The sequence below is a fragment of the Moschus berezovskii genome, chromosome 16, assembly GCF_049115385.1.
Source record: "Moschus berezovskii isolate FMDL1 chromosome 16, NW_MosBer_1.0, whole genome shotgun sequence".
Classification (NCBI taxonomy): Eukaryota; Metazoa; Chordata; class Mammalia; order Artiodactyla; family Moschidae; genus Moschus; species Moschus berezovskii.
This window is the reverse complement of record NC_142475.1, coordinates 68,658,893-68,682,357: the sequence shown is the minus strand read 5'-3', so window position 1 is coordinate 68,682,357 and position 23,465 is coordinate 68,658,893. Positions and strand designations below refer to the sequence as shown.

The 23,465-nt window shown below is 38.5% G+C and overlaps 1 protein-coding gene across 2 annotated transcripts in view; it reads left to right on the top strand.

Moving 5' to 3' along the window:
- Positions 1-23,465, top strand: part of MCMDC2 (minichromosome maintenance domain containing 2) — a 38,390-nt gene that overhangs the window by 5,355 nt on the left and 9,570 nt on the right. For both annotated transcript variants that reach the window (XM_055432582.2, XM_088844444.1), the window contains 6 exons: positions 2,578-2,703; positions 8,215-8,452; positions 15,390-15,595; positions 19,006-19,172; positions 19,666-19,845; positions 23,036-23,178. In XM_055432582.2, the coding sequence (XP_055288557.1) occupies positions 2,578-2,703; positions 8,215-8,452; positions 15,390-15,595; positions 19,006-19,172; positions 19,666-19,845; positions 23,036-23,178 (1,060 nt within the window). The remainder of the gene's footprint in view (positions 1-2,577; positions 2,704-8,214; positions 8,453-15,389; positions 15,596-19,005; positions 19,173-19,665; positions 19,846-23,035; positions 23,179-23,465) is intronic.

Here is a 23,465-nt window from a genome sequence, read left to right as displayed (position 1 = left end):
GTCTCCATTTACACTGTGGAAATGGGTGAACAGAGAAGTTAAATAACTTTTCCAAGGTTACACAGCTAGCACATGACATAGCCATGGTTCAAACTCAGGCATTCTAGCTTCGAAATCTATTATTTTAACTACTTAATTCTACTAAATACAAACCATATATTACAATATAGAAATAAAAGTAACTATCCAACATATATTTTAGTAGAAAATCCTTTCTTCAAATAAACTTTTAATAGAACCCAAATGAATTTTTTAAAAATAATTAATAACAGGACGCCTCTGGGGATTATCAGAAGAGATACCCAGACTTCCCAGTCTCCTAGCCTTCCTCTTGATCCTTTCTTGACCTTAGGATACATTCACCAAACTAAGAGTCCAGGGAACAGCTAAAAAATGATTTGTTTAATTTTCCTCTTGTAATTCATACTATATCCTTCAGGGATTTTGGCGGGTAGGGGAAGAAGGAGTGTTGGTTTGTTTATTTGGTTTGGGGTTTTTATTTTCTTAAGTCTTGGGCCTGATTCTTCACATCTAGGTCTACAGGATTTACCAATATACTCTCTGGAGCTGGAGAGAGAGAGAACGAACAGAGAGGGAGAAATAGAGATCATTGTTTACTCACAGAGGGAGGTTAATCCTTGCCCCTGCTTGCAGGCCAATCTTTCACAGCTTTGCTGCTGCTGCTGCTGCTGCATCACTTCAGTCATGTCCGACTGTGTGCGACCCCATAGACGGCAGCCCACCAGGCTCCCCCATCCCTGGGATTCTCCAGGCAAGAATACTGGAGTGGGTTGCCATTTCCTTTACAGCTTTCAGTTCAGTTCAGTTCAGTCGCTCAGTTGTGTCCGACTCTCCGCAACCCCATGAATCACAGCACGCCAGGCCTCCCTGCCCATCACCAACTCCCGGAGTTCACTCAAACTCATGTCCACAGAGTCGGTGATGCCATCCAGCCATCTCATTCTCTGTCATCCCCTTCTCCTCCCGCCCTCAACTTTCCCAGCATCAGAGTATTTTCCAGTGAGTCCACTAGTTGCATGAGGTGGCCAAAGTATTGCAGTTTCAGCTTTAGCATCAGTCCTTCCAATGAACACCCAGGATTGATCTCCTTTAGAATGGACTGGTTGGATCTCCTTCAACACCACAGTTCAAAAGCATCAATTCTTCGGCGATCAGCTTTCTTCACAGTCCAACTCTCACATCCATACATGACCACAGGAAAAACCATAGCCTTGACTAGACGGACCTTTGTTGGTAAAGTAATGTCTCTGCTTTTTTAATATACTATCAAGGTTGGTCATAACTTTCCTTCCAAGGAGTAAGCGCCTTTTAATTTCATGGCTGCAATCAGCATCTTTACAACCATCCAAATTCTATCTGTGTAATGGAGGATTAAGGTTTTTTAGTTTTTCAGAATAAATTTTGAACTTGTGCAAAGGCTTTGCTCAATCCGTAAAGGTGAGAGGAACCTAGTAAAGTGTCTTGTGGGTAGACTTTAGACAGGAGCAGACCCGGACGGGAATTTCAATTCGGCTACTTAACTACTTGGGCTTCCCTGGTTGGCTCAGACAGTAAGAATCCACGTGCAATGGGGGAGACCTGGGTTTGATCCCTGGGTTGGGAAGATCCCCTGGAGGAGGGCATGGCAAGCCACTCCAGTATTCTTGACTGGAGAATCCCCATGGACAAAGGAGCCTGGCAGGCTACAGTCCATGGGGTCACAAAGAGTCGGACATGACGGAATGACTAAGCACTTAACTACTTTCAGTTAAGTTCAGTTCAGTCGCTCAGTCGTGTCCGACTCTTTGTGACCCCATGAATCACAGCACGCCAGGCCTCCCTGTCCATCACCAACTCCCGGAGTTCACTCAAACTCACCTCCATTGAGTCAGTGATGCCATCCAGCCATCTCATTCTCTGTCATCCCCTTCTCCTCCTGCCCCCAATCCCTCCCAGCATCAGAGTCTTTACCAGTGAGTCAACTCTTCCCATGAGGTGGCCAAAGAATTGGAGCTTCAGCTTTAGCATCAGTCCTTCCAATGAACACCCAGGACCTTGTATAAGTCACTTAACCTCTTGGTTTCTTCATATATAAAATGGGGATAACAATATTTGTCTTAAAGTTTATAATTATGTAGTGTGTGTAAAGGTACCTTACCCATATTATAGACAGTACATAATACTTTTAAAAATAATTTTCTTCCCAAATAAAATTATTACTTATAAAGTCTTTTATTAACATTTTTGTTATTTAATGGAAACATGTTTCATTTAAACAGAGTTGTCCTGTTTTGCCTCTTGACTATATTATAGGAGACTGTTTAATTGCTATGCCACATACTTCTTGAAGTTAATTCATCACTGGCTCAAAATGATGTATCAAAATTTATCAGCAGTAAAATTACCTCAATTTACATTATTCATGTCACTCAGTATGCATGTTATACTAAACAAAAGTAAATCTTTAGCAGCTAACTGAACTATTAAATTGTTACTGGTTTTAGATCTTTGAACCATATCATCAGTAAAAGTTTCATTTAGTTAACACATATTTTCTTTTGTCTTTAATAATTTTAGATGAATCAGTGAATAAAATGAACATAGGAGATGAGTATAAGGTTATTGGAATTCCAACCTGTGTAAAAACATCACAAACTGCTCTCTGTATAGAAGCAAATAGTATCACTTTTTGTATTCCAAAAGGTAAGGAAAATGTTAATATCATTTTTAACAATACTTGCAAGTTTAAATCCATTCATTCAGGAAATAAGTATTGGCTGCTTGTGGACACTCTTCAAAACACTAGGGATAGAGTTGTGATCAGTACAGTCAAGATTCCCACCCTTAAATCATATGAAGAAGTGAAGTGAAGTCACTCAGTCATGTCCGACCCTTTGCGACCCCATGGACTGTAGCCCACCAGGCTCCTCCATCCATGGGATTCTCCAGGCAAGAATCCTGGAGTGGGTTGCCATTTCCTTCTCCAGGGGATCTTCCCAACCCAGGGATTGAACCCAGGTCTCCCGAATTACAGGCAGATGCTTTAAACTCTGAGCCACCAGGGTGGACTCTTAAATCATATGGTAGATAGTGAATAAATCTAATTAATAAGACAATTTCAGATAATAAATGCTATGAAGGAAATAAATCAGGATAATGTGGAAACTTGCCCCTAGGAATGATTCTTTTCTTTTGGCTAAACTCTATTCAGATTTTTAAAAAATTAATTATCAATGAGAAGAACGTTTTAAGATGCCAGGAGTTAGAGAGTAGTCTAAAAATTTTTCTTCCCTTTGTTTTCTAGCTAAGGCAATGCTGAGTAACTTATAGTGGTCTGAGAAAAAGAGCTGGATAAAATGGCATCCTCTTCCTCATCTGAGTTTTTTTTTTTTTGCTATATTCCATATATATGTGTTAATAGACTGTATTGGTGTTTTTGTTTCTGGCTTACTTCGCTTTGTATAATAGGCTCCAGTTTCGTCCACCTCATTAGAACAAATTCAAATGTATTCTTTTTAATCGCTGAGTAGTACTCCATTGTATAAATGTACCACAGCTTTCTAATCCATTCGTCTGCAGATGGACATCTAGGTTGCTTCCATGTCCTGGCTATTATAAACAGTGCTGCGATGAACACTGGGGTACATGTGTCTCTTTCAATTCTGGTTTCCTCGGTGTGTATGCCTAGGAGTGGGATTGCTGGGTCGTATGGCAGTTCTATTTCCAGTTTTTTAAGGAATCTTCACACTGTTCTCCATAGTGGCTGTACTAGTTTGCCTTCCCACCAACAGTGTAAGAGGGTTCCCTTTTCTCCACACCCTCTCCAGCATTTATTGCTTGTAGACTTTTGGATAGCAGCCATTCTGACTGGCGTGAAATGATACCTCATTGTGGTTTTAATTTGCATTTCTCTAATTATGAGTGATGTTGAGCATCTTTTCATGTGTTTGTTATCCATCTGTGTGTCTTCTTTGGAGAAATGTCTATTTAGTTCTTTAGCCCATTTTTTGATTGGGTCATTTATTTTTCTGGAATTGAGCTGCAGGAGTTGCTTGTATATTTTTGAGATTAATCCTTTATCAGTTGCTTCATTTGCTATTATTTTCTCCCATTCTGAAGGCTGTCTCTTCACCTTGCTTATAGTTTCCTTTGCTATGCAGAAGCTTTTAATTTTAATTAGGTCCCATTTGTTTATTTTTGCTTTTATTTCCAATATTCTGGAATTTTTTTTATGGTAGAAACATTTATTTCAATTATACAAAAATAACACTACCGCACAATTGCACTCATCTCACACGCTAGTAAAGTCATGCTCAAAATCCTCCAAGCCAGGCTTCAGCAGTATGTAAACCGTGAACTCCCAGATGTTCAAGCAGGTTTTAGAAAAGGCAGAGGCACCAGAGATCAAATTGCCAACATCCGCTGGATCATGGAGAAAGCAAGAGAGTTTCAGAAAAACATCTATTTCTGCTTCATTGACTATGCCAAAGCCTTTGACTGTGTGGATCACAATAAACTGTGGAACATTCTGAAAGAGATGGGAATCCCAGACCACCTGACCTGCCTCTTGAGAAACCTGTATGCAGGTCAGGAAGCAACAGTTAGAACCGGTCATGGAACAACAGACTGGTTCCAAATAGGAAAAGGAGTGCGTCAAGGTTGTATATTGTCACCTTGCTTATTTAACTTATATGCAGAGTACATCATGAGGAACGCTGGGCTGGAAGAAGCACAAGCTGGAATCAAGATTGCTGGGAGAAATATCAATAACCTCAGATATGCAGATGACACTACCCTTATGGCAGAAAGTGAAGAGGAACTCAAAAGCCTCTTGATGAAAGTGAAAGAGGAGAGTGAAAAGGTTGGCTTGAAGCTCAACATTCAGAAAACAAAGATCATGGCATCTGGTCCCATCACTTCATGGGAAATAGATGGAAAAACAGTGGAAACAGTGTCAGACTTTGTTTTTTTGGGCTCCAAAATCACTGCAGATGCTGATTGCAGCCATGAAATTAAAAGACGCTTGCTCCTTGGAAGGAAAGCTATGACCAACCTTGATAGTATATTAAAAAGCAGAGACATTACTTTGCCGACCAAGGTCCGTCTAGTCAAGGCAATGGTTTTTCCCGTGGTCATGTATGGATGTGAGAGTTGGACTGTGAAGAAAGCTGATCGCCGAAGAATCGATGCTTTTGAACTGTGGTGTTGGAGAAGACTCTTGAGAGTCCCTTATACTGCAAGGAGATCCAACCAGTCCATTCTAAAGGAGATCAATCCTGGATGTTCATTGGTGGGACTGATGCTAAAGCTGAAACTCCAATACTTTGGCCACCTCATGAGACGAGTTGACTCACTGGAAAAGACTCTGATGCTGGGAAAGGTTGGGGGCGGGAGGAGAAGGGGACGACGGAGAATGAGATGGCTGGATGGCATCACCGACTCTGTGGACATGAGTTTGAGTGTACTCCGGGAGTTGGTGATGGACAGGGAGGCCTGGCGTGCTGTGATTCATGGGGTCGCGGAGAGTCGGACACGACTGAGCGACTGAACTGAACTGAACTGAACTGAACACTATTCCAAACTCAAGGTAACTAAGATGTATATTTTTGCCTTATATACCCATACTCAAATGTAACATATGGTTTCAAGACATTCTTAAATTAACAAGAATCAATTTAGAATCAAAGTAGTAACTGTCAATATAAGAGACGTGCTAAGGTTACATATATGGGAAATGGGAAAATACAAAATGATCTCATTCAGTGATTCTCAACTTTAGTGTGCTTCAGAATCATCTGGATGGTGGAAAAATTACCTTTAGGAGACTGAAGGCAAATCACCAGATTAAGTAAACCCTTGGCCTCAGAATAAATACCAAAACGACTGACTAAAGATACAAACATTGTTTCACAGGGAGTAACAAAAACAAAATGCATCATGGTATATGAAATCAGTCATTTAAGTGAAGTGTGAATTCTCTAAGCCTCAGGTTCAGGAATACTACTACTCTCAAGACTTTTCCTACAGATTAGGTCAGATAGTGTGCAATAGTGCTTCCCTAATTCATAATACACCACTACTATCATTATTTCATCACCATCATTACTATTGGATGCAGAGGACATTCTCCCCTCTGGCATACTCTTCCTCATCTGAGTTTTGAGCCAATCGAGAAATAAGACGTGAGGCAAAGGCAGTTGGGGGCCAAAATATCTGCTTTATTACTGATAATTTTCTTCCAACTTAATTAAGTACTAAATAAACAAAAGTGAAGAGCAGATCTACTCTTTTAATTTGGCAAACAAATATCTAAATGTAAGACAAGCTAGTTAAATCTCAAATAATAGATTTTTTTTTAATCACTAGATAGCTTTTGAACTGTGGTATTGGAGAAGACTCTGGAGAGTCCCTTGGACTGCAAAGAGATCCAACCAGTCTATACTAAAGGAAATCATTCCTGAGTATTCATTGGAAGGACTGATGGTGAAACTGAAACTCTAATACTTTGGCCACCTGATTTGAAGAGCTGACTCATTGGAAAAGACCCTGATGCTGGGAAAGTTTGAAGGCAGGAGAAGGGGACGACAGAGGATGAGACGGCTGGATGGCATCACTTGACTCATGGACATGAGTTTGAATAAACTCTGTGAGTTAGTGATGGACAGAGAGGCCTGGTGTGCTGCAGTCCATGAGGTCACAAAGAGTTGGACACAACTGAGTGACTGAACTGAACTGAACTGAGATGGCTATCTAGAATAACAGCGGCCCATGTTGAATTTAGGGCTTCCCTGGTGGCATAGATGGTAAAGAATCTGCCTGCAATGTGGGAAACCTGGGTTCGATCCCTAAGTGAGGAAGATCCCCTGGAAAAGGGAATGGCTACTCACTCCAGTATTCTTGCCTGGAGAATTTCATGGACAGAGGAGCCTGGTGGGCTATAGTCTATGGGGTCACAAAGAGTTGCTCACTACTGAGCAACTAGCACTTTCACTTTCTTTCAAGTTGAATTTAAATACAATGGGTTCTAGATACCTCTGCTTATTTTGAAGAGAAAAACTTATTAAAAGAATAAAAATATTGAAGAAAGAAAGCATTAATGAACAATAGACATTTTAAAGATCCTTTCAGTATTTTCTGCTGTAAAATGTTTTAAAATTTGCTGATTTGGTAGCAGAACGTGACTTATATGTAGGTGAAGTGTGCTTTCTCCTGCTAAACTCTAGAATTAGGCCGATTTAACCACCTAAATGTGGCAAGACCTACTCTAGGTAGGCCTCCCTTGGTCCATGGTCATGGCTGAATAGAAGAAATCATTGCTTTGTGATGACAGCCCAAGAGGAAAGAGAAAGGGACTGAGTTATATGTGCACAGCTCTTCCCAAACTGACCCATTGGATTAAGTTGCTGATCCCTTTCAGGAGTTGGACAGAATAAGGGAGTGGAGAAGGTCTAGAATGTTACAGTCTATGTTAAACTAGAAGGGTATAAATCTTCCATTTTAACAGGAACATTCAAATATATCCCGTTCTGCTTTTTCAGTTCAGTTCAGTTCAGTCACTCAGTTGTGTCTGGCTCTTTGCAACCCCATGGACTGCAGTACACCAAGCTTCCCTGTCCACCAGCAACTCCCAGAGCTAAGACTCATGTCCATCGAGTCGGTGATGCCATCCAACCATCTCATACTGTGTCGTCCCTTTCTCCTTCTGCCTTCACTCTTTTCTAGCATCAGGGTCTTTTCAAATTAATCAGTTCTTCGCATCAGGTGGCCAAAGTGTTGGAATTTCAGCTTCAGTATCAGTTCTTCCAATGATTTTAGCCCTTGCTAAAGCAGAATATTCAGTTCTGCCTTTTAGCCCTCACTAAATGTGATACTGTTTCAAACACAGAAATATAAAGGAAACACCGCAATACAGGAGCCTCATGATCTGACTTTGCTCACATAGGTCTTAAAAGGAAAAAATGAGGAATTTACTTGCAACCCACAGGCAATCTATATGGACACACAGGGTGTGCATCCTTTTTTATTATGTTCCTTGGGTAGAAATGATAGACTAGAGTGACCTCCAATCATAATTTATTATCATTGTAATAATTTGAATGTGGCATCATTAAAAGAACTGCAATTTGATATTTTAGGTTAATGGAATTAGATGTCTGTATACCATTTGCTTGTTTTAAAGCCCCTTTTAATATGTGTATTAATATTTACTTTCAGTTCCTTCAGGAATTAGTGACAGTTTCAGGTGTCTCCTCTCTCTGACTTCCAGCTCACGCTGGAAATTTACAGCCATACTTGCCAACATCTTTGCATCACAGATTGTTCCTCCTGGGACTTACAATTTGCTCAAGCTCTGTTTGCTGATGAGTCTAGTACAGACAAGTGACCGTAACAAGGAACTGGAAAATTGCTTGGATATTTTAATTGTAACAAGTGATACTCTACTCATAGACAGGTAAAATATATGCTGTTACAAATTGATCACAGATTTGCATAAATCTTTTCCATAAAGATTATTATAAGACAGATATTTAGAATTTATCTGATATAAATTGTTCCCCACTAGCAAGTACTCTTTTTAAAAAGTTTACTTAAATGTTCAAAAAGCTAGGAATGAACTTCATATATTAATATAGTATGTGCAATTATAAGGCAAAAACAAATTTGTAGAATGAAATTTAAATCAAAAAAATAAAAGTCCAATTAACTCTAACTTAATTGGACAGATGATGTTTTGCTAAAATTAAAATTAAATCATAATGTAAATATAGTGCTAACTGCCACAGATTGCACCAATTTAATCTTCCACTAATGAGCATGAGAATATTTGTTTAACAGTCTCACCAGTACTGGGTATTATTAGACTTTTAAATTTGGCCCTCTGATGGGTGGAAACTGGTATTTTATTTTAATTTTCATTTCTTTAACTAGAAGTAAGCTTTAGCATCATTTAGAATTTATTAAACACTTTTTATTATTTTTCTATGAACACTGTGACCATTGTCTATTTTTAAATTAATCTGCTTATTTCTTGATTTGTGATACCTCTGTAAATTAAAGCCCTTGTCTTTCTTTCTGTTTGTCATTAACCTTCTTCTGTAGTATTTGGGGCTGTATGAGAGATTTGGTGTTTTGTTTTTTAGGTAAGATTTACATAAATAAAGTGAAGTAATAAGATCTTAAGCATGCAATTTGATGAATCTTGACAGATAGTGCATTCCTATAGCCATCACCTCAATAAGATATGAAACATTTTCATTTCCATCACTTTGGAAAGTTCCTTTATTCTCTCAGTTAATTCCTATTTCCACAGGTGATTTCTGTCACCATCAGTTAATTTTCCTGTTCTTGAATTTTGTTTAAATAGAATCAAACAGTGCATCCTCTTTAGGATCTAATCTCTTTTGCTCAGCATGTTTTTGAGATTGGCCCTGTTGTGTGTGTGTCAGAAGTTCACTTGTTTTTATTGATGAGTCATGTTCCATTATATAAATGTCCCAGAATTTGTTTCTCCATTTCCCTAGTGATGGACATTTGGATTTTGCATGTTTTGACTATATAAATAAAGCTGCAATAAACATCTCTTGTACAAGTCTTTTTGTAGACTTGTGTTTTCATTATCTTGAATAAATATCTAGGAGTGGAATTGCTGTGTCATAAGGTAGGTGTATGTAACTTTATAAGAAACTGCTAAACGGTTTTTCAAAGTGGTTGTGCAATTTTACATTCCAGCCAACTAGGTAAGGTTCCAGACGTTTCTCTCCTCACCAACATCCAGTGTTGTCAGTCTTTCTCAATTTAGCCATGGTAGTGTGTGTGAAATGGTATCTCATTACATTTCTAAGTTGCATTTCCCTGATGACCTCTGGTTTGAACTCTTCTTCATGTGCTTATTTGTTACTCATCTTATTTTGTGAAGTGTCAAGTTGTTTGCTCACTTTTAAATGGAGTTCTGAATGCACATCCATTGTCACATATGTATCACGAAACTTTTCTTCCAGGTACAAAAATAGTTTGTATTTTTTTTCTTAAAGATATATTTGATGAGCAGACCTTTTGGTTTTGATTATTATTTTCTTTTATGTTTAGTGTTTTCTGGTTTCTGTTTAATAAGTCTCTTCCTACCTCAAGGTCATGAGGATATTATTCTATGTTTTCTTCTAGGAGCATATAGGTTTAACTTTTATAGTAGGTCTGTTATCTATTCCAAGTCAGTTTCTGTATATACCTTGTATATATGCAAGGTAGAAGTCAAGATGAATGTTTTTCCTATGCATTTATCAAATTTTTCCATACTAATTGTTGAAAAAACTTTCCTTTCTCCTTTGAATTGCTGTGGTACCAGTACTGAAAATCTGTTAAACTGGTTATATGGTTATAAATTTAGGTATACAGTTTAACTGGGTATACATCTATTTGAACTTTCTTTTGTGCTGTTTTGAATTGTTTGTCTACGATGATGCCTCACATTCTTGATTGCTGTAGCTCTATATTAAGTTTTGAATCAGGTAATGAAACTTTATTCTTCATTTTTAAGATTTGTTTTCACTATTTTAGGTGCTTTGCATTTTCTTAAAAAGTTTAGAATCCATATGTTACTACCAACCTTCATCACACCAAAAAAGCCTTTAAGGATTTTGATTGGAACTGCTTTTAACTTATAAATCAATTTTGGGGAGAATTTACATCTTAACAATGTTCAATCTTCTAATCCATGAATATGGTATATATCTCCATTTATTCAAATCTTAATTTCTTTCAGTAAATTGCAAAGGTCATGCACATAATTTGTTGATTACTAAATATTTGGTATTTTTGATACTTTTAAACTGGAGACCCAGTTTCCCCCTCAGTCTATCCCATCAGGAAGCTTCCATAAGTCTCTTATCCTCCTCTGTTAGAGGCTGACAGACTGAAAACCACAATCACAGAAAACTAACCAATCTAATCACATGGACCACAGCCTTGTCTAACTCAATGATACTACGAGCCATGCCGTGTAGGGACACCCAAGAAGGACCACCCAAGAAGGGTCATGGTGGAGAGTTCTGACAAAATGTGGTCCCCTGGAGAAGGGAATGGAAAACCACTTCAGTATTCTTGCCTTGAGAACCTCATGAATAGTACAAAAAGGCAAAAAGACAGGACACTGAAACATCAACTCCCCAGGTTGGTAGGTGCCCAGTATGCTACTGGAGATCAGTGGAGAAATAACTCCAGAAAGAATGAAGAGAGAGAGAGAAAGCAAAAACAACACCCAGTTGTGGATGTGACTGGTGATGGAAGCAAGGTCCATTGCTATAAAGAGCAATATTGCATAGGAACCTGGAATGTTAGGTACATGAATCAAGGCAAATTGGAAGTGGTTAAACAGGAGGTGGCAAGAGTGAACATCGACATTTTAGGAATCAGCAAACTAAAATGGACTGCAGTGGGTGAATTTAACTCAGATGACCATTATATCTACTACTGTGGGCAGGAATCCCTTAGAAGAAATGAAGTAGCCATCATAGTCAACAAAAGAGTCCAAAATGCAGTATTTAGATGCAGTCTCAAAAATGACAGAATGATCTCTGTTTGTTTCCAAGGCAAACCATTCAATATCACAGTAATCCAAGTCTGTGCTTTGACCAGTAATGTTGAAGAAGCTGAAGTTGAATGGTTCTATGAAGACTTACAAGACCTTTTAGAACTAACACCCAAAAAAGATGTCCTTTTCATTATAGGGGACTGGAATGCAAAAGTAGGAAGTCAAGAAACACCTGGAGTAACAGGCAAATTTGGCCTTGGAGTACAGATTGAAGCAGGGCAAAGGCTAATAGAGTTTTGCCAAGGGAACGCACTGGTCATAGCAAACACCCTCTCCAAACAACACAATTGAGAAGACTCTACACATGGACATCACCAGATGGTCAACACTGAAATCAGATTGATTATATTCTTTGCAGCCAAAGATGGAGAAGACAGTCAGCAGAAACAAGACCGGGAACTGACTATGGCTCAAATCATGAGTCCTTATTGCCAAATTCAGACTTAAATTGACAAAAGTAGAGAAAACCACTAGACCATTCAAGTATGACCTAAATCAAACCCCTAACTATTATACAGTGGAAGTGAGAAATAGATTTAAGGGACTAAATCTAATAGAGTGCCTGATGAACTATGGACGGAGGTTCGTGACATTGTACAGGAGACAGGGAGCAAGACCAACCTCAAGAAAAAGAAATGCAAGACAGCAAAACGGCTGTCTGTGGAGGCCTTACAAATAGCTGTGAAAAGAAGCGAAAAGCAAAGGAAAAAAGGAAAGATATACCCATTTGAGTGCAGAGTTCCAAAGAAGAACAAAGAGAGATAAAAAAGCCTTCCTCAGTGATCAGTGCAAAGAAATAGAGGAAAACAATAGAATGGAAAAGACTAGAGATCTCTTCAAGAAAATCAGAGATACCAAGGGAACATTTCATGCAAAGATGGTTCAATAAAGGACAGAAATGGTGTGGACCTAACAGAAGCAGAAGATATTAAGAAGAGATGGCAAGAATACACAGGAGAACTGTACAAAAAAGATCTTCACGATCCAGATAATCACAATGGTGTTTTTACTCACCTAGAGCCAGACATCCTGGAATGTGAAGTCAAGTGGGCCTTAAGAAGCATCACTATGAACAAAGCTAGTGGAGGTGATGAATGCCAGTTGAGCTATTTCAAATCCTAAAAGGTGATGCTGTGAAAGTGCTGCACTCAGTATGTCAGCAAATTTGGAGAACTCAGCAGTGGCCACAGTTTTCATTCCAATCCAAAAGAAGGCAATGCCAAAGAATGCTCAAACTACTGCACATTACACTCATCTCACATGCTAGTAGGGTAATGCTTAAAATTCTCCAAGCCAGGCTTCAACAATACGTGAACTGTGAACTTCCGGATGTTCAAGCTGGTTTTAGAAAAGGCAGAGGCACCAGAGAGTGCCAACACCCACTGGATCATAGAAAAAGCCAGAGAGTTTAAAAAAAAACCCATCTATTTCTGCTTTATTGACTATGCCAAAGCCTTTGACTATGTGTATCACAATAAACTGGAAAATTCTGAAAGAGATGGGAATACCAGACCACCTGACCTGCCTCTTGATAAACCTGTATGCAGGTCAGGAAGCAACAGTTAGAACTGGACATGGAACAACAGACTGGTTCCAAATAGGAAAAGGTTGTATATTGTCACCCTGCTTATTTAACTTATATGAAGAGTACATCATGAGAAACGCTGGGCTGGAAGAAGCACAAGCTGAAATCAAGATTGCCAGGAGAAGTATCAATAACCTCAAATATGCAGATGACACCACCCTTATGGCAGAAAGTGAAGAAGAACTAAAAAGCCTCTCAATGAAAGTGAAAGAGGAGAGTGAGAAAGTTGGCTTGAAGCTCAACATTCAGAAAACGAAGATCATGGCATCTGGTCCCAACACTTCACGGGAAATAGGTGGGGGAAGAGTGGCAGACTTTATTTTTTGGTGCTCCAAAATCACTGCAGATGGTGATTGCAGCCATGAAATTAAAAGACGCCTACTCCTTGGAAGGAAAGTTATGACCAACCTAGATAACATATTAAAAAGCAGAGACATTACTTTGTCAACAAAGGTCAGTCTCGTCAAGGCTATGGTTTTTCCAGTAGTCATGAAGAGAGTTGGACTATAAAGAAAGCTGAGTGCCGAAGAATTGATACTTTTGAACTGTGGTGTTGGAGAAGACTCTTGAGGTTCCCTTGGACTGCAAGGAGATCCAACTAGTCCATCCTAAAGGAAATCAGTCCTGAATATTCATTGGAGGGACTGATGTTGAAGCTGAAAGTCCAATACTTTTGGCTACCTGATGCGAAGAACTGACTTATTGGAAAAGACTCTGATGCTGGGAAAGATTGAAGGCAGGAGGAGAAGGGGATGACAAAGGTTGAGATGGTTGGATGGCATCACTGACTCAATGGGCATGCTTTTGAGTAAACTCCGGGCATTGGTGATGGACAGGGAGGCCTGGTGTGCTGCAGTCCTTGGGGTCGCAAAGAGTTGGCCACGACTGAGAAACTGAACTGAACCAAGGCTGTTAAAGTGATAGTGCTTTGTTAATTTTATTTTTCAAGTATTTGTGTCTTATACTCTGTGACCTTATATCAGTAGTTCGAAAACTTCCTCAGTTAATTCCAGTAATTCTCCAATTTTGAGGCCAACAGTTCTTGCCAACAATTGGTTTTGGGGTTTGTGTGTGTTTGATGACTGTCATTCTGATAGGTGTGTTGTGATATCTCATTGCGTTTTTGATTTTCATTCCCCTGATGATTTTTTATGTTGACCATCTTTTCACATGACAGTTGACTCCCCAGGTGATTTTAAAGTGAGCTAAGGTTGAGAACCACTGCTCTATAGACTTGCAAATTTTCCTTCTACATCTTACCCATTTTACATATCTTCAAATTAACATCTAAATTCCTTGGAATGACACATATTCTAGACATTTTATAGCGTCTACCTGTCCATTCTTAAGAGATATTGCTTCACCCTCTTTTGCACTGTATGTTGTGTCTGGTCATCAAAGAAGATCACACCAGCAAGCTGTGATTTCTGCAGCAAGGATTTAAAAGCTGCTGCTGCTGCTAACGGAGAAGGCAATGGCAAGCCACTCCAGTACTATTGCCTAGAAAATCCCATGGATGGAGGAGCCTGGTAGGCTTCAAGCTGTGGGGTCGCTAAGGGTCGGACACAACTGAGCGACTTCACTTTCACTTTTCACTTTCACACATTGGAGAAGGCAATGGCACCCCACTCCAGTACTCTTGTCTTCTCCAGGCAAGAGTACTGGAGTGGGGTGCCATTGCCTTCTCTGATTTAAAAGCTAAGCTAAACTAATCATATTCTTTTCTTATAATTTAAATTTGAGAAACGAAGAGGCTTGAGGCAATTGGCAAAGATATTAGAAAGCAAAAGGATGTATCAAGAGTTATGTTGATACATAGGTAGCAGGGGTAGTCATGAGGAACTATTTGCAAAACCTAAATGTGGAAGTTTTGAATAAATGAAAGAAAGCAGTTCATCAAAAGAGAAAGTCTTGGTTCAAATGTCATCTCTGTATAGCTTTCTCTGATTTTTTTCCAGGAAGAAATGATTCTTTTATGGATGTCCTCACAGCATTATTTTAGTACTCATCATATCATGTTTTACATTTTTGTTTTAATCTCTCCAGGGTGTGAGCTTTCCAAGTTGAGGACCAAATTTCATATGTGTTTTTATCCATAGGACTAGTGCTCAATAAACATTAAATCAAATTAAATCTAATTGTATAGCTATTATACATTATGACTTCTGAAAATCAAATATTAAATAATTGTAATTAATGATTTATTTTTTCCCTTAGGCTTTTGAATTTTAGTATAAACCTTGTGCCCCGTGGCATACGTCATTCAGTCTCTACTGAAATTTTCCCTACTCTATCCAGAAATAAGTATGGAACTGGAGCAGTTAGCATTCAAGCTGGCAGTGCTTTGCTAGCTAAAGGTGGTATCTGCTTTATAGGAGACTTGGCTTCACACAAAAAAGATAAACTTGAACAGCTCCAGTCAGGTAAACAATATTTTTTCAAATTAATTTTTACCTATTTAACTTTTCCATCAGTGTCATGGAGTTGGGTGTGCTAAATCACGTCAGTCATGTTTGACTCTATGCGACCCTATGGACTGTAGCCCTCCAGGCTTCACTGACCATGGGATTCTCCAGGCAAGAATACTAGAGTGGATTACCGTGCCCTCCTTCAGGGATCTTCCCGACCCAGTGATCGAACCGAGGTTTCTTGCATTGCAGACCTATTCTTTACTATCTGAACCACCAGGGAAGCCTAGGACTTACCTAACAATAGAGATTATATTGTACACATTTTAGAAATAGAGAAATTATATTAAATGACATTTTTCATTTTACCTTGATAAATAAAAACAGGAATTTAATGTGTAAATGCACTATTTAAGCCTTTGCTCTCACGTGTAACACATGAATTTGTATTAGTTGCTCAGTCATATCTGACTCTTTGTGACCCCATGGACTGTAGCCCACCAGGCTTTGTTCATGGAATTCACCAGGCAAAAATACTGGAGTGGGTTGCCTTGCCTTCCAGATTTATTTCCTCTTCTTGTGTTATTGCTCTAGTTAGGATGTTCATGATGATGTTGAAAAACAGTGGTGAAAAGGAACATCATGATCTTGTCTTGTTCCTGATCTTAATAGGAAAGTTTCAAGTTTCTCACAATTATGTATGATGTCAGCTGTAGGTTTTATGATGAAGTTCTTTTTCAAGTTGAAGGAGTTCCCTTCTATTCCTAATCTACTAAGAGTTTTTAAATAAAGGGTGTTGAATTTTACCAAATGCTTTTTCTGCATCTGTTGACATGATAATGTGATTTTTTTTCTGTAGCCTGTTGATATTATGGATTACATTAATTGACTTTCAAATGTTGAACTAGCTTTGCATACCTAACATAAATTCTACCTGGCTGTGTTGTATATTTATTTTTATACATCATTGGAATTAATTTGCTAATATTTTGTTGAGAATTTTTGCCTATATATTCATAAGAGATATTGGTCTGTAGTTTTCTTGTTATATCTTTTATCTGATTTTGGTATTAGGATAATGCTACTTGAGCCAGATTTATAACTAACAAGGACATAGAGAGATAAGTATTGGACAAAGAAAAGTTAGGACCTTGCATTCTTGGCATACCAGCAAGCATGTGCAGCAATACACAGGAGACATAGCATATTGCCTCTGCCTGCAAAAATAGACTCACACTCATATGTTCAACTGATTTTTTATCACAACATCAAAGCAACGGGGAAAATGGGGAAAGTTTTTTCAACAAATGATGGTGGAACATCTGGAAAAGAATTAATATTTACTCATACCTCACAACTATATACAATAATTAATTAAAGATGAATCACAAACCTAGATGTAAAAACTTAAATTATAAGGCTACTAGAAGAAAACATGAGGAATCTTTACGACTTAAGGGTATGTTGTGTGAATGCTCAGTCATATCTGACTCTGTGACCCCATGGACTGTATCCCGCCAAGCTCCTCTGTCCATGGGATTTTGCAGGCAAGAACACTGGCTGCTGCTGCTGCTAAGTCGCTTCAGTCGTGTCCAACTCTGTGCGATCCCACAGACAGCGGCCCACCAGGCTCCTCTGTCTGTGGGATTCTCCAGGCAAAAATACTAGAGTGGGTTGCCATTTCCTTCTCCAACGCATGCATGCATGCTAAGTTGCTTCAGTCGTGTCCGACTCTGTGTGACCCCATGGACAGCAGCCCACCAGGCTCCTCTGTCCATGGGATTCTCTAGGCAAGAACACTGGAGTGGGTTGCCATTTCCTTCTCCAGAGGATCTTCCCTACCCAGGGATCGAACCCTGATCTCCTGCATTGCAGGCAGATTCTTTACCATTTGTGCCACCAGGGTAGGCAAAGATTTTTTAGACAAAACCCAGAAAGCAATTAACAGAAAATAATAGATGAATTGGACTTCATCAAAACTAAAAAGTTATACATATCAAAAGGCCATTTAAAAAGTGAGTTGGCAAACAAAGGAAAAAAAAATAATTGCAATACATATATTTGACATAGGACATATACCTAGAACATAGAAACAATTCCTACAAGTCAGCAATTTAAAAACAAAATATATGTGTTAGCCACTCAGTCATGTCCAACTCTTTGTGACCACATGGACTATATATAGCCCACCAGGTTCCTCTGTCCATGGAATTCTCCAGGCGAGAATACTGGAGTGGGTTGCCAATCCTTTTTCCAGGGGATTTTAACAACCCCGGAATCGAACCTGAGTCTTCCACACTGCAGGCAGATTTTTTACCCACTGAGCCTCCAGGAACCTCCCACCTTCCACCCCCACAAAAAAACACCTAAAGAACCAGACACAAAATACCAGATTGTGTGTATTGTCTCACAATCTTTTCCTCTTTCATTCTTAACTTAGATGATCTGCTTTCTTTTTTTTCCCCCCACAAAAGAACATTGCTTAATTTCAGCCTCCTTTGCAACATGCATGATATGACCAGTCTCCTTCAGTTCAGTTCAGTCGCTCAGTCGTGTCCGACTCTCCGCGACCCCATGAATCACAGCACGCCAGGCCTCCCTGTCCATCACCAACTCCCGGAGTACACTCAAACTCATGTCCACAGAGTCGGTGATGCCATCCAGCCATCTCATTCTCCGTCGTCCCCTTCTCCTCCCGCCCCCAACCTTTCCCAGCATCAGAGTCTTTTCCAGTGAGTCAACTCGTCTCATGAGGTGGCCAAAGTATTGGAGTTTCAGCTTTAGCATCAGTCCCTCCAATGAACATCCAGGATTGATCTCCTTTAGAATGGACTGGTTGGATCTCCTTGCAGTATAAGGGACTCTCAAGAGTCTTCTCCAACACCACAGTTCAAAAGCATCGATTCTTCGGCGATCAGCCTTCTTCACAGTCCAACTCTCACATCCATACATGACCCCGGGAAAAACCATTGCCTTGACTAGACGGACCTTGGTTGGCAAAGTAATGTCTCTGCTTTTTAATATACTATCAAGGTTGGTCATAACTTTCCTTCCAAGGAGCAAGCGTCTTTTAATTTCATGGCTGCCATCAGCATCTGCAGTGATTCTGGAGCCCAAAAAAACAAAGTCTGACACTGTCTCCTTACCCTCTGCCTATTCATTCCAGTTCACAATTCCAGCTTCATGTTTTGGACTAATGGTTCTCATCGTCAGGGGATACAGAAACATTCAAATATTTTTCTTGCCTTGTTCTTTTTATGGCAAATCCTCTAATTTAGCCATATCCTGCAAAACCATCAAGTTTTCCTGTATCTTTGCTATCCAAAATTTAGGTCATAAAATTCATTATAATAATATTTCTTAATTTATAGCTATATTGACCAAAGTGAACTTAAGTAACAAATGGATAATGTCTCTTGACTTAGCTGTGGAAAGTAGAAGCATCACAGTCTACATCTCGGGAAAGAAGTTTGGGGATGATGTGGATCAACAAATGACATTTCCAGTTCAGTGCAGTTTTTGGTCTTTTCTTGATATGGATTCATCTTCAAGGAGAAATATACAGAAAACCAATATGCTAATTGGTCAGATGGTAAAGTATATGTGTATTTTATTATTAGAATGTTGTTCAAGGAACTTAGTCATGGATTTTAATAATTTAATGTTTTATTTTTATTTCTGTGCTTACTTTCTATACTTACTAAGATCCTGGAACTAAATAATGACACAGTTGTTTGCAATTTTTCGTTTTTTAGTCATACAAAGCAGGTATCTGCTCACTAGAAATTATTATTTGAGTATGTAGTGGGGGAGGTTTTCATGAATAATGTGTAAGAAAATACTCAATAAAGAGCATTTAAAAAAATTGGTTACCACAAAGATCACATGCTATTTGGGAATCACTTTAAATGAATTATTGTTTATAATTATTATTTAAATTATTAATAGAATTATATTACTATAGTGTTAATTACATTAAATTATGAAATTATAATTATAATAATTATTTTATTTTGTTATTATTTAAAGTGTTTGTGAAAATGCCAGTGTTTAATATTTGCCTTCTACATTTTTGTTTGAGGTAGGATTGCAGTTTAATTCCAGCTAATCTTGTAGAGGCATTTGCATTATTGATTAACTGCAATGAATCATCTCCTTGCCACCCACTTCTTCCAACTGTGCAACATACTTTAAAGAAAGCCATTGATCCTGAAAGGCTGCTTTATTTAGCTTCTAAACAGTTCACAACTGAAGATTTTGAAAAGGTAAAGGTAGAAAAAATGAGTGCCATGAATACTTGTGCTAATGTTTCTCAATTTAAATAAAACTCCCTTTGAACATTCAATTTTCCTTATTTAGAATTTTATTTTATTGCAATTTGCTTTCAGCTTTTAAGCTTTTTAAAATAGAAAATATTTTAGATTAGAATTAAAAGCTATAAGGATATAGATATTAAAATGTTGAGTTTATTCTTTGAATCACTAATCAGATCACCATGGTTTATCTTTCCATTAAAACATTCAAAATAGAATATTTTTATAAAACATTATGATGAGAGGCTTTCTAGATACACAGTGTTTTACATTTTACAGACTATTCAAAGGGAATAGTTCTGACTATAGGGAGTATCTATCATGACTCACAAACCCATTTATTTTAATGTCTTGACATGAAAACATGTGTGGCATGTTCAGAGAACCTGAGAGTTGGATGATGCAGATTTAGTAATGACTCTCATAGCTATTAAAGGTACTCAAGTATTTACAAGTGAAGCCCTTTTATATTAACTGTTGAGAAATCTGTCCACAATAGAGTTAAAGTAACAAAGATCATGGCATCTGGTCCCATCACTTCATGGGAAATAGATGGAAAAACAGTGGAAACAGTGTCAGACTTTGTTTTTTTGGGCTCCAAAATCACTGCAGATGCTGATTGCAGCCATGAAATTAAAAGACGCTTGCTCCTTGGAAGGAAAGTTATGACCAACCTTGATAGTATATTAAAAAGCAGAGACATTACTTTGCCGACCAAGGTCCGTCTAGTCAAGGCAATGGTTTTTCCCGTGGTCATGTATGGATGTGAGAGTTGGACTGTGAAGAAAGCTGATCGCCAAAGAATCGATGCTTTTGAACTGTGGTGTTGGAGAAGACTCTTGAGAGTCCCTTATACTGCAAGGAGATCCAACCAGTCCTTTCTAAAGGAGATCAATCCTGGATGTTCATTGGAGGGACTGATGCTAAAGCTGAAACTCCAATACTTTGGCCACCTCATGAGACGAGTTGACTCACTGGAAAAGACTCTGATGCTGGGAAAGGTTGGGGGCGGGAGGAGAAGGGGACGACGGAGAATGAGATGGCTGGATGGCATCACCGACTCTGTGGACATGAGTTTGAGTGTACTCCGGGAGTTGGTGATGGACAGGGAGGCCTGGCGTGCTGTGATTCATGGGGTCGCGGAGAGTCGGACACGACTGAGCGACTGAACTGAACTGAACTGAACTGATCTGTGTAGGATAGCTAAATGGTCTGTAACATTGGGAAGTGGGAATCCACATGTCAGTAAATTTTTTGTTCATACCTGCCTTTTTTTGTAGCCCAAATTGCATGGATAAAAGGTTGAAAGGTGGAGTTTATTCACATAGATTAAAACAGAAAACGAACAATATGTATGGTAAAATAAGGTCTTTTCATTTGTTTTAGTGTGTATAAAAAAAGGCAATTAGTCTTTAGGAATTAGGGTACTAAATGATATAGACATGCTAATAACCTGGAAAATTTTTTGCCCAGTTTTTCCCTGAAAAACAAAAAGTCTATGGATTTATTAATTAGTCAGGCATTTACTGAGTACTTAATATAGGTGAGCCTCTTTCTGTTCTTTATATTCTCCTAGAAATGTACATTTTTCTTTCTTAAATAGTTTATCATTTAATTGAGATATATGAAACAAGGGACAATTTAAAGCTATGCTAGGTGGTGCTGACTATAAGTATTGCATGACTTCAGAAAGGAAGCTATCAAGTAGAATGCAAGAATTAGGAATAACTCAAAAGGCGGTGAGACTTTAGTTGGGCCTTAAGAAAAGGTAAGATTTAAATTATCCTCCAATTAAAACTAAATTTTACAAAAAGGAAAAAAGAAAACAAAAGATTTAAATGACAGGAAGGATGGACATTCAAAAAAAATAAGCTAAAAATAAGAGCAAAGACATAAAAGTAGAGATGAGTATACATGGAAAACTATGAGAAGACCTGTCGACTGGAGCAAAAATTATATTATGTAGTCAAGATTAGGCAAATGTTGAAGAAGTTGACAACTGGAGGCCAGCGCTGGCTCTCAGTGCTACATTCTCAATAGCAGAGACAACAGGTCTTTTATGAAGGGGGATGTGGATGTCTTATCACTGTGACCCCATAGCTTAAAACCTAGAGAGAACTATCAGTGTTATTGATAGTATTGTTATTCTGTTCTGAAGGCCTGGAGGGAATTGTGGAATGTAAGAAAACTAAAGGGAGAAGGAAATGGCAACCCACTCCAGTGTTCTTGCCTGGAGAATCCCAGGGATGGGGGAGCCTGGTGGGCTTCCGTCTGTGGGGTCACACAGAGTCGGACACGACTGAAATGACTTAGCAGCTAGCAGCAGCAGCAGAAAACCAAAGACAGGACATATCCAACCCAGGACATATCCAGATCTTTTTAAAAAGTTATATTTAAAATACAGATATAATAGTTAATAGCAACTTTATTATGGGTGGTTTTTCTCTTTTGTTTCCTCCTGCTGTTTTTCTGGTTTTACAACTCACAGAAACAAAAGAAATGATGAATGGTGAAAAGTCTGGAAATGGTGTCATAGAATAAGGACTTGAGGAACTGGGAATCACTGAGAAAAAAAGCACAAAACTAAGAGAAAACAGTGATAATCATTAAGCTGAAGGTTTATTTTCTATCCAAAATCTTTCTGAATCTCCAAGGCCCATCTTCATAGTAGTTAACACAGTACTTCCCACATCACTGGTCTTTAGATGTGTTTTTTAAAAGGAAGGAAGGGAAGGAAGGAGGCCAATGAGAGAAAGTTTTCTAGAAATAAATTGTCAGAGAATTAAGACTATTCAAAGGGAAATGAGATTCTGAGGGAAGCTGTCTCCCACTAGAAGGCTCTGAGTAAGCCTTTATTCCACTGGAAGCAAAGACTTGATAGTCATTCAAATACATTGCACAGAACATTTCTGTACTGAGAGGGAAGAAGAGGTTATTCTGGGTAGACTGTAATATTCTTTGTAAGTATAATATGATTTAAAGTGCTCAATGGCTTTTTAGATAGCTCAGATATTTAATCAGTTTTGATGTAAATAAAGTATGCAAACTTTAAAAAATAAAATGACCATATACTTTGGATTTTTGTAATATAGGTTCTCTTAATAAAGTTTGAATCTCTTGAATTTTCACACTTTCTATTTAGCTGCTTGCTTTTGCAAAAAATTTGAATGTCGAATTCAGCTTGGAGGCAGAAAGAATGATTCATGGCTATTACCTAGCAAGTCGCAGAATCAGAACAGATTCTATATGTGGATCAAAACTGTCAGCATCTGCATTAAAATATTTGTAAGTATTCAATTTTAAAATCATTACTGACTTTAAAAAATCTTTACTTTTTTTTTTAGCTGTGCTGCGTTCTCGTTGTTGTGTGGGGTTTACTCTAGTTGCAGAGAGTGGGGGCTACTCTTTAGTTGAGGTACACAAGCTTCTCATTGCAGTGACTTCTCTTCTTGTGGAGCATGCACTCTAGAGCTCATGGGCTTCAATAGTTGAGACATGAGGGCTCAGTAGTTGTGGCTCCCTGGCTCTAAGAGTACAGGCTCAATAGTTGTGATCCAGAGGCTTACTTGCTC